Source organism: Rhinoraja longicauda, chromosome 16 (assembly GCF_053455715.1).
Source record: "Rhinoraja longicauda isolate Sanriku21f chromosome 16, sRhiLon1.1, whole genome shotgun sequence".
NCBI classification, from domain to species: Eukaryota; Metazoa; Chordata; class Chondrichthyes; order Rajiformes; family Arhynchobatidae; genus Rhinoraja; species Rhinoraja longicauda.
In genome coordinates, this window is record NC_135968.1 from 6,661,607 (window position 1) to 6,672,833 (window position 11,227).

General features: G+C 51.0%; 1 protein-coding gene across 1 annotated transcript; it reads left to right on the plus strand.

The window, feature by feature from the left end:
• The first annotated feature begins 561 nt into the window (after window positions 1-561).
• abt1 (activator of basal transcription 1) lies at window positions 562-9,594 on the plus strand. The gene is made up of 3 exons (XM_078413117.1): window positions 562-1,011; window positions 3,785-3,960; window positions 4,779-9,594. The coding sequence occupies exons 1-3, from the start codon at window positions 666-668 to the stop codon at window positions 5,154-5,156; spliced, it is 900 nt and encodes a 299-aa protein (XP_078269243.1). The 5' UTR covers window positions 562-665; the 3' UTR covers window positions 5,157-9,594.
• The last annotated feature ends 1,633 nt before the right edge of the window (window positions 9,595-11,227 follow it).

The window sequence follows — 11,227 nt, forward strand, 5'->3', positions numbered from 1 at the left end:
CTCCAATTTCCAGTGGGCCTCACTATGGCACTGGAGGAGGCCCATGACAGAAGTGCTCGGCCACCGGGAGATCAGTTTGGCCAACGCGGACCGAGCGCAGGTGTTGAGCGACGCGATCGCCGAGCCTGCGCTTGGTTTCGCCGATGTAAATAAGTTGACAAATGACAATAAAACACTCTTGATACAGGGCCCGGGGTTCCACATTCCCCGGCGTAGTGTCCATATACAGAGGCCGGGGCCCCGCACATCCCCAGCGTTGTGTCCCTCTACAGGGGCCGGGGTTCCGCACACCCTCCTCCCGCAGCGTTGTGTCCATATTCAAGAGCCGGGGCTCCACGCTTCCAGGGCCGTGTGTTCGCTATACAGGGGCCGGGGTTCCACGCTTCCAGGGCCGTGTGTTCGCTATACAGGGGCCGGGGTTCCACGCTTCCAGGGCCGTGTGTTCGCTAGACAGGGGCCGGGGCTCCACGCTTCCAGGGCCGTGTGTTCGCTAGACAGGGGCCGGGGCTCCACGCTTCCAGGGCCGTGTGTCCGCTATACAGGGGCCGGGGTTCCACGCTTCCAGGGCCGTGTGTTCGCCATACAGGGGCCGGGGTCCCGCACATGCCCCAGCGTGGTGTCCATATACAGGGGCCGGGGCTGCGTTGTGGGTCAGAGTGGGAGTGATGGCGACTAACGTGGAGCTGTCGCCGGCCCGGAGCCCGTGGAGAGAAGGCCCCGGGAGCCCGGAGGCCTCAGGCACGGAGGGGAGCGGCGCGGAGGCCTCAGGCACGGAGGGGAGCGGCGCGGAGGCCTCAGGCACGGAGGGGAGCCCGGGGAACGGCGCAGAGGCCGAGGGCCTGGATCCAGCGGCCGGGGGCCCGGGGGCAGCGGGGGGGCCGGAGGGGCAACGCAGGCCGGTGCCCGGGGTGATCTACCTCGGTTACTTGCCGCCCGGGCTGGAGCTCTGCCTCATGCGCAAAATGATGGCGTCGTTCGGGGAGGTGGGGAGAATCTTCCTGCAGCCGGCAGGTTGGTGGAGACCGGGGGGGGGGGGGAGAGAGAGAGAGAGAGAGAGAGAGAGAGAGAGAGGGGGAGGGAGAGAGAGGGAGAGGGAGAGAGAGAGAGAGAGAGGGGGGAAGGTGAGAGAGAAAGAGAGAGAGAGAGAGAGGGGGGAAGGTGAGAGAGAAAGAGAGAGAGAGAGAGAGAGAGAGAGGGGAGAAGGAGTGAGAGGGAGAGAGAGAGAGAGGGGGGAAGGGGTGAGAGAGAGGGGGAAGGGGAGAGAGAGGGGGGGAAGGGGTGAGAGAGAGGGGGAAGGGGAGAGAGAGGGGAAAGGGGAGAGAGAGAGGGGGAAGGGGTGAGAGAGAGGGGAAGGGGAGAGAGAGAGGGGGAAGGGGAGAGAGAGGGGGAAGGGGTGAGAGAGAGGGGGAAGGGGAGAGAGAGGGGGAAGGGGTGAGAGGGGGAAGGGGAGAGAGAGGGGGAAGGGGAGAGAGAGGGGGAAGGGGTGAGAGAGAGAGGGGGAAGGGGTGAGAGAGGGGGAAGGGGTGAGAGAGAGGGGGAAGGGGAGAGAGAGAGGGGGAAGGGGTGAGAGAGAGGGGAAGGGTGAGAGAGAAGGAAGGGGAAAGAGAGGGGGAAGAGAGGGGGAAGGGGAGAGAGAGAGGGGGAAGGGGTGAGAGAGAGGGGGAAGGGGAGAGAGAGGGGGAAGGGGAGAGAGAGAGGGAAGGGGAGAGAGAGGGGGAAGGGGAGAGAGAGGGGGAAGGGGTGAGAGAGGGGGAAGGGGTGAGAGAGGGGGAAGGGGAGAGAGAGGGGGAAGGGGAGAGAGGGGGAAGGGGAGAGAGGGGGAAGGGGAGAGAGGGGGAAGGGGAGAGAGGGGGAAGGGGTGAGAGAGGGGGGAAGGGGTGAGAGAGGGGGGGAAGGGGTGAGAGAGGGGGAAGGGGGGAGAGAGGGGGAAGGGGTGAGAGAGAGGGGAAGGGTGAGAGAAGGGGAGAGAGAGGGGGAAGGGGTGAGAGAGAGGGGGAAGGGGAGAATGAGTGAGAGAGAGAGAGAGGGGGAAGGGGTGAGAGAGAGGGGGAAGGGGAGAATGAGTGAGAGAGAGAGGGGGAAGGGGTGTGAGAGAGAGAGATGGAAGGAGAGAGATGGGAAGTTGAGAGATGGGAAGGGGTGAGGGGGAGGGGGAAGGGGTGAGAGAGAGGGGGGAGAAGGGGTGAGAGGGGGAAGGAGGGGAAGAGGTGAGGGAGAGGGGGAAGGGGTGATAGAGAGAGGGGGAAGGGGTGAGAGAGAGAGAGATGGGATGGTGAGAGAGAGGGGAAGGGTGAAGGAGGGGAAGAGGTGAGAGAGAGCGGGGAAGGGTGAGAGAGAGAGGGGGAAAGGTGAGAGAGAGGAAGGGGTGAAAGGGGGACAGTGGAGGGTGAGGGAGAGGAGAGGTTGGAGAGAGGGGCAAAGGGGGTGAGGGTGAGGGGAAGGTGAGGGGAGAGGTGAGGAGATGGTGAGAGGGAGGGAGGGAAGGGGAGAGGGGGAAGTGGGGAGGGGAGGGAAGGGGAGAGGCGGGGGGGGGGGGTGAATGAGTTGGAAGAGGAGAGATGAGAGGGGAACGGGAGTGGTGCAAGATATTGTCCCTTAAAGTCCGATCAAAGATAGTCCAAGGGTCTCCAATTAGATTGACGGTATCTTAGGACTGCTCTCTTGTTGTTCGTAGGATAGTTCAGTTGCCTGATAACAATTGGGAAGAAATATTGCTGTGTCCATGTACACACAATAGACAATAGATGCAGGAGGAGGCCATTCGGCCCTTCGAGCTAGCACCACCATTCAATGTGATCATGGCTGACCATTCTCAATCAGTACCCCGTCCCTGGCTTCTCCCCATACCCCCCTGACTCCGCTATCCTTAAGAGCTCTATCTAGCTCTCTCTTGAATGCATTCAGAGAATTGGCCTCCACTGCCTTCTGAGGCAGAGAGGGGCCAGAGTCCTGCAGTCATAAGGAATAGGAGTAGAATTAGGTCATTCGGCCCATCAAGTAAACTCCGCCATTCAATCATGACTGATATATATCTCCCTCCTAACCAGTGTTGCAGTGATAATTTTTTAGGTGGTGGAGCTGTCACTGGAGCCGGAGCGGCTGATGTTAAAATTCCTCGCTGTTAATTTTTTTTTTTTTTTTTACAGAGGTGCCGGAGCGGCGCTCCAGTGAGCTCCGGCAGCACTGCACCCCTGCTCCTAACCCCATTCTCCTGCCTTCTCCCCATAACCTCTGACACCCGCACTAATCAAGAATTTGTAATCAGGAGTTTGTACGTTCTCCCCGTGACCTGCGTGGGTTTTCTCCGAGATCTTCGGTTTCCTCCCACACCCCAAAGACGTACAGGTAGGTAGGTTAATTGACTGGGTAAATGTTTTTAAAAAATTGTTCCTAGTGTGTGTAGGATAGTGTTAATGTGCAGGGGATCGCTGGGCGGCACGGACACGATGGGCCGAAGGGCCTGTTTCCGCGCTGTATCTCTAAATCTAAAAAAATCTTAAAAAAAACAAAAAACTAAAATATATCTATCTCTGCCTTAAAAATATCCACCACCGCAACTGAAATCCGTTATAAATAAATGCGATAAATAAGGTCCGTAATGACGAGTGTTTACTGCACTCAGTTCACACCACTCAAAGCCTATCCCAGTGGTCCTGCTATCTCCTCTGCCTTCTGAACACGTTCTTGGTGGTGGTGGAGGAGGAGGAGAAGAGAGCACCCCAGGGAACGGGCGGAGGCGGTGCTGCCATTTTTGTGAGTGACGACAAGCCTGTCTTCCTTTCAGTTGCGAAAAGAGCACGGCGGAAGAGAAAGACGAGGGGCCTTGGGAAGAACTTCATCGAGGGATGGGTGGAGTATCAGAACAAGGCCGTGGCCAAACGGGTGGCCAGGAGCCTCCACAACACGCCGATCGGGACCAAGAAACGCAGCCGCTTCCACGATGACCTGTGGAACATGAAGGTAAGTTCAGGGGCCGCATGGGGATAGGTCATGGTATTGGGTAAGGTTAATTCCCGGGATGGCGGGACAGATATATGATGAAAGAATGGATTGACTGGGCTTGTGTTCACTGGAATCTGGAAGGACGAGAGGGGATCTTACAGAAAAGTATACAATTCTAAAGGGATTGGACAGGCTAGATGCAGGAAAAATGTTGGGGGAGTTCCAGAACCAGGGGTCCGTGTTGGGGGAGTCCAGAACCAGGGGTCACAGTTTAAGAATAAGGGATAGGCCATTTAGGACAGATGAGGAAAATCTTTTTCAGCCAGAGAGTTGTGAATCTGTTTCCTCCCACATTCCAAGGACGTGTGGGTTTGCACATTAATTGGCTTCAGTACATTGTCCCTGGAGTGCAGGATAGAACTAGTGTGTGGGTATCACAAAATGCTGGAGTAACTCAGCAGGTCAGGCAGCATCTAGAAGAGAGGGAATAGGTCGGCATGGTCCTGGTAGGTCGAGGGGCCTGATTCCTGCTGTTACTCTAAAACTAAAACGATACAGCATGGAAATGGGCCCTTCGGCCCACCGAGTCCATGCCGACAAGTGATCCTCGCATATTAACACTATCCTACAGGCACTAGTGGGTTGTGGGCAAGCGCGGGCAGGTGGGACTAGTGTAGATGGGGCACGTTGATCGGCGTGGGCTGAAGTTTCCACGCTGTGTGACTCTATGAGATGGGATGGAAGGGAAATAAGCTGCCCGGCGGATACATTTGTGTCTTTGAGGTGAAAGGGTTGGCTCTTGTCATTCGCTGAGCCTTTCTCTCTGTCTCCACCAGTACCTGCACCGCTTTAAGTGGATCCACCTGAGTGAGCGGCTGGCCTACGAGAAGCTGGTGAAGCGGCAGAGGTTGCGGGTGGAGGTCTCCCAGGCCAAGCGCGAGACCAACTTCTTCCTGCAGAACGTGGAGAAGAGCCGGGGTATGGACAGGCTGCAGGAGCTGAAGCGGCAGAGGGGCGAGGAGTGGCAGGACAAGAGCTGGCACTTCCGCCAGCGGGCCACCGAGGCGGAGATCCAGGCGGGCAAGGCGACAGCCCGCGGCCGGGCGGCGGGCAAGGCCGACGACCCGCGGAGGACGGCCAACTTCCAGCGGATGTCCCAGACCAACACGGCCCTCCTGGCCAAGATCTTCAACCCTGCCGCGCAACGGGACTAGCACCTTCCAGCGGCTGACCTCCAGCTTGACGAGAGACTCACTGGGTCTGGGCGCAGTGAATTATCCCCGAGCACCGCAAACGGACAAATGGCGACTCGCTCGGTTCGCTGGGCTGCGTTGAAACGCCGTGTAACAAATAGGGTCTCGACCCGACAAAGAGGATCTGAAGAAGGGTCTTGACCCGAAACGTCGGCCGTTCCTTCCCTCGCTGCCTGTCCCACTGAGTTATTGCAGCATTTTGCGTCTATCTTCGTAACAAATAGACATCCTATCTGAATACTGCCTGGATTAGATGGTATTAGCTATGACGAAGATAGACACAAAAAGCCATTCCTTCTCTCCAGAGATGCTTCCTGTCCCGCTGAGTTACTCCAGTTTTTTGTGTCTATCTTCGGTTTAAACCAGCATCTGCAGTTCCTTCCTCCACATTATCTACAACAGGAGGCTGGACAAACTTAGACACAAAGCGCTGGAGTAACTCAGCGGGTCAGGCAGCGTCTCTGGAGGAAAGGAATAGGTGACGTTTAGGGTCGAGACCCTTCTTCTGGCGGAGAGTCAGGGGAGGGAAACTGGAGGTTCAGGACAAAACAGCCGGCATCAATAATAGACAATAGGTGTAGGAGTAGGCCATTCGGCCCTCGAGCCAGCACCACCATTCAATGTGATCATGGCTGATCATTCTCAATCAGTACCCCGTTCCTGCCTTCTCCCCATACCCCCTGACTCCGCTATCCTTAAGAGCTCTATCTAGCTCTCTCTTGAATGTATTCAGAGAATTGGCCTCCACTGCCCTCTGAGGCAGAGAATTCCACAGATTCACAACTCTCTGACTAAAAAAGTTTTTCCTCATCTCTGTTCTAAATGGCCTACCCCTTATTCTTAAACTGTGGCCCCTGGTTCTGGACTCCCCCAACATTGGGAACATGTTTCCTGCCTCTAACATGTCCAACCCCTTAATAATCTTATACGTTTCGATAAGATCCCCTCTCATCCTTCTAAATTCCAGTGTATACAATGACCAAGGAAAAGTGGAGCTCACAGTGGTCCATTGCTGGCTGTGGAAGAGATGTTGCCTGACCTGCTGAGTTACTCCAGAACTTTGTATCTTTTTTTAATCTTGCATCTTGGATTTATTTGCCATCAGGTTAGTTAATTGTCACGTGCACCAACGTTCAGTGAAAAGCTTTTGTTGCGTGCCAGCCAGTCAGCGGAAAGACGATACATGATCGCAATCGAGGCCTTCACAGTGTACATGTTAAAGGGGACAACGTGAATAAAATTTAGAGCAAGATAGAATTCAATAGAGTCCGATCAAAGATAGTCCAAGGGTCTCCAATGAGATGGATAGTAGTTCAGGACCGCTCTCTAGTTGGTGGCAGGATGGTTCAGCTGCCTGATAACAGCTGGGAAGAAACTGTCCCTGAATCTGGAGGTGTGCGTTTTCACACTTCTGTACCTTTTGCCCGATGGGAGAGGGGAGAAGAGGGAGAGGCCAGGGTGCGATACGTCCTTGGTTATGCTGCTGGCTTAGCCAAAAGGAACGGCAGATGCTGGAATCGTGCGCAGAACGCAACAGTCTGAAGAAGGGTCCTAGTTCATGAGTCGTCGGAGTAGAATTAGGCCATTCGGCCCATCGAGTCTACTCCGTCATTCAATCATGGCTGATCTGTCGGGTCCCGACCCGAGATGTCGCCCATCAATGCTGCCTGATCCGCTGAGCTGCTCTAGCACTTTGTATTCTACCACTGCTGGTTGCAGCTCTGGGCTGTGCAATAGTTCTCGAGGACGTTCTCTGAGGATGGAGCAATAAGTGACTGCGAGGATATCCATAAAAGGGTTATTTAGCCAACTAATTAGTCCATGCTGTATTTTGTGTCATTCAATTTGTGTTCAACAATAAACTTGATGTTCGGCTGCTCGTGATGTTGGCTTCATTTGATTACTGGACGATCATCCAAACTGCAGCCTGACCCCTGTGCCATGGTGTACGCTGCAGTATGTACAGCTTTTGGTTTAGTTTAGAGATACAGCGTGGAAATAGGCCGTGCGACCCATCGAGTCCATGCCGACCACCGATCATCTGCACACTAGTTCTACCCTACACACGGTTGTCAATTTATCGAAGCCAATTAACCAACAAGCCTGCATATCTTTGGAATGTGGGAGGAAGCCGGAGCACCCGGAGAAAACTCACGTGGTCACAGGGAGAAAGTACAAATTCCATACGGACAGCATCGTAGTCGGGATCGAACCCGGCTCTCTGGCGCCGTGAGGAGTCAACTCCACCGCTGTGCCACCGTGCTGCGCAATGCTGCCGCAAAATGCTGGATCCATTGGTGAATCAACCCAAACAAATTGCTTCTCTTGCTACTGCTGTAACACCATGTTGACCATCTTGGAATAATTTACACAAGATACGAGTGATAGTTTACTTATATTTACATTAGGCATTAGAGATACAGCGAGGAAACCGGCCCTTCGGTTCACCGAGTCCGCGCCGACCAACGATTTCTCCACTCACCCTCCCCCATCCACCTATGTTCGTTCCTCTAGCTTCCCAAATCGCAAGCCTTTAATACTTTTGCCTCACTCCATCTGTCTTTTTATCTCTGGCCTTTGTCCAGCCATCTGCCTCTCAAAACCTCCCTCGCCTAGATCCACCTATTACATAGAGTTATACAGCTCGGAAACAGGCCCATCTGCCCAACGCTGACCAACATGTCCCATCTACACTAGTCCCACCTGCCTGCATTTGGCCCCTATCCCTGTACCTGACTAAATGCTGCTTAAACGTTGCAATAGTACTTGTCTCAACTACCTCCTCGGTAATGCTGGAGTAACTCAGCGGGACAGGCAGCATCTCTGAAGAGAAGGAATTGGGTGGCGTTTCGGGTAGAGACCCTTCTTCATATCTCCAGAGATGCCTGCCCTGCTGAGTTGCTCCAGCATTTTGTGTATATCTTCGGTTTAAACCAGCATCTGCAGTTCCTTCATACACATACCTCCTCGGGCAGCTTGTTCCATACATCCACCACCCTTTGTGTAAAAAAAAAGTTACCCCTGAGATTCCTATTAAATCTTTTCCCCCGCACCTTAAACCTCTCCTCTAGTTCTCAATACCCCTTCTCTGGGCAAGAGACGACACGTGTTTACCCGATCTATTCCACTCATGATTTTGTACACTAACTTGGGGAAACAGGGACCAGTTCTGTCAGGGAAGCTTGATGCCACACTCAAATCAAATGCTGCCTTGGCTAGAAAGACAGTCCTGACAAAGATCTTTGAACTAAAATGTTCCACTTTCTTCAGCGGCTTGGCTGGCTGACAGTTTCCAGCTTTTTAATTCAGATTTTAAGCATGTTTTTAAAATGTTTTACTATAACATTACATCTGGACTTCAAATTAGGACCAAGGCTATATTTGTATTGATATTGGTTTATTATTGTCACATGTACCAAAATACAATGAAAAACTTTGTTTAGTGTGCTATCCAGCTGAAACATACCATGGGTAGACACAAAAATGCTGGAGTAACTCAGCGGGACAGGCAGCATCTTTGGAGAGAAGGAATGGTTGACGTTTTGGGTTGAGACCCTTCTTCAGACTTCTTCAGATTCAGATACAGATACAGGACAAAGGGAATAATGTTCAGTGCAAGACAAAGTCCAGTAAAGTCTGATTAGAGACAGTCTGTGGGTCTCCAGTGAGGTAGATGGTAGCTCAGGACTGCCCTCTGGTTGGTGAAAGTTTGGTTCAGTTGCCTGATAACAGCTGGGAAGAAACTGTCCCTGCATTAAGCGTTTTGCTGCAGTTCCTTCCTATGCATTAAAAGTTTTGCATGTCTTGTTTTTCTTTTGCGTATCCTTTTCATTAGGAATAAAGTAGTATTTGGAAAATACACATATTCCAAATATATATGTGTGCATGCACATGATCCATATCCCAATCATATGCATACATACATATATTCCAAAAGAAAACGTTAATATCTTTATTATTAAGTGGTGTTTAGGAGGCTTTTGGATAGGCATGTGGTTTTTACAGAGAGAGAGAGAGAGAGAGATACACAGAAAAAGAAACATACACATTCACACATACGGAGAGAGAGAAACATATACAGACAGAGAGAAAGAGAGAAACATACAGAGAGACATTATATACACACAGAAAGGGAGAGAAACATTATATATACACATACAGAGAGAGAGAGAGAGAGAGAGAATATGAATATGAATTATATATACACACAAAATGCTGGAGTAACTCAGCATCTCAAGCGTCTGAAGAAGGGTCTCGACCCGAAACGTCACCCATTCCTTCTCTCTGAGATGCTGCCTGACCTGCTGAGTTACTCCAGCATTTTGTGAAATAAATACCTTTGATTTGTACCAGCATCTGCAGTTATTTTTTTACATTTTATATATAAACACACACATATACACATACAGAGATAGAGAGAGAGAGAGAGAGAGCGCAAGCAAGCATTATACGCACACACATACATATAAACATAGCACAAAAAGTAAGGAAATTTGTGTTTGGTAGATTATTTCTTTGTTGTAACAATGCTTCTTGGCAATAAATCTTATACCGTTGGAAGCCTGTTTATTTCCCTTTAAATGGTGCCACATTTGTAAGGAACATGCATTTGTGGGATGAGCAGCAGAGCTGAGTATATGGGTTGCGCCCATGAAACATTTGCCAAATCTCTGCCAATGCCAAACAGCTTATTCTGCCATTGACTCTTGTTCGGTGTTGTTTGGTGGATTGGATGATTGAAGTCTGAAGAAACAAGACATATTGGCAATTTAACAATTTATTCATTTAATAAACAGGAGCCACAGTAGCGTGTGGAAGAACCATACACAGCCACAACAGCCTGGCACCTCCTCCTCATGCTGGTCACCAGCCTGGTCACACACTGTTGTGGGATGGCATCCCATTCTTGTCAGTACCTGGGGGTACCAGAAGCTCAAAACAAGAGTCAATAGCAACAGCAGAATAAGCTGTTTGGCATTGGCAGAGAAGATTTGGCAAATTTTTCATGGGCGCAATCCATATACTCAGCTCTGCTGCTCATCCCACAAATGCATGTTCCTTACAAATGTGGCACCATTTAAAAGGGAAATAAACAGGCTTTCCAACGGTATAAGATTTATTGCCAAGAAGCATTGTTACAACAAAGAAATAATCTACCAAACACAAATTTCTTACCTTTTGTGCTATGTTTATAATAGACAATAGGTGCAGGAGGAGGCCATTCGGCCCTTCGAGCCAGCACGGTCAGGCAAACGCCTCCGCTGTCACGCTGTGAAAACGGAGAGGATGAGACGGAGTTTCTTCCCACAGGCCATCAGGACTGTTAACTTTTATAACTCCAGGGACAAAATTTTTGTCTTCTCTATATTAACTTTATTAAATTTATTTATATGCTGTAACTGTAATTCTTTTGTGCACAATCCGCAGGCATTGCCACTTTCATTTCACTGCACATCGTGTATGTGTATGTGACAAATAAACTTGACTTGACCACCATTCAATGTGATCACGGCTGATCATTCACAATTCTCAAATATAAATGATTCCTGAGATGGCAGGACTTTCATATGAAGAAAGACTGGATAGACTCGGCTTGTACTCACTGGAATTTAGAAGATTGAGGGGGGATCTTATAGAAATTTACAAAATTCTTAAGGGGTTGGACAGGCTAGATTCAGGAAGATTGTTCCCTATGTTGGGGAAGTCCAGAACAATCGGTCACAGTTTAAGGATAAGGGGGAAGTCTTTTAGGACCGAGATGAGAAAGTTTTTTTTCACACAGAGAGTGGTGAATCTGTGGAATTCTCTGCCACAGAAGGTAATAGAGGCCAGTTAATTTGCTATATTGAAGAGGGAGTTAGATGTGGGCCCTTGTGGCTAAAGGGATCAGGGGTATGGAGAGAAGGCAGGTACGGGATACTGAGTTGGACCGATCAGCCATGATCATATTGAATGGCGGTGCGTACAGGCTCGAAGGGCCGAATGGCCTACTCCTGCACCTATTTTCTATGTTTCTGTGAGCTGTGCTGCTT

Bases quoted from the DNA above. Each gene is read 5' to 3' on its own strand.
- abt1 (XM_078413117.1), top strand. From the start codon at position 666: ATGGCGACTAACGTGGAGCTGTCGCCGGCCCGGAGCCCGTGGAGAGAA. The intron at 1,012-3,784 runs GTTGGTGGAGAC...TCTTCCTTTCAG, and splicing joins AATCTTCCTGCAGCCGGCAG to TTGCGAAAAGAGCACGGCGG. The intron at 3,961-4,778 runs GTAAGTTCAGGG...TGTCTCCACCAG, and splicing joins ATGACCTGTGGAACATGAAG to TACCTGCACCGCTTTAAGTG.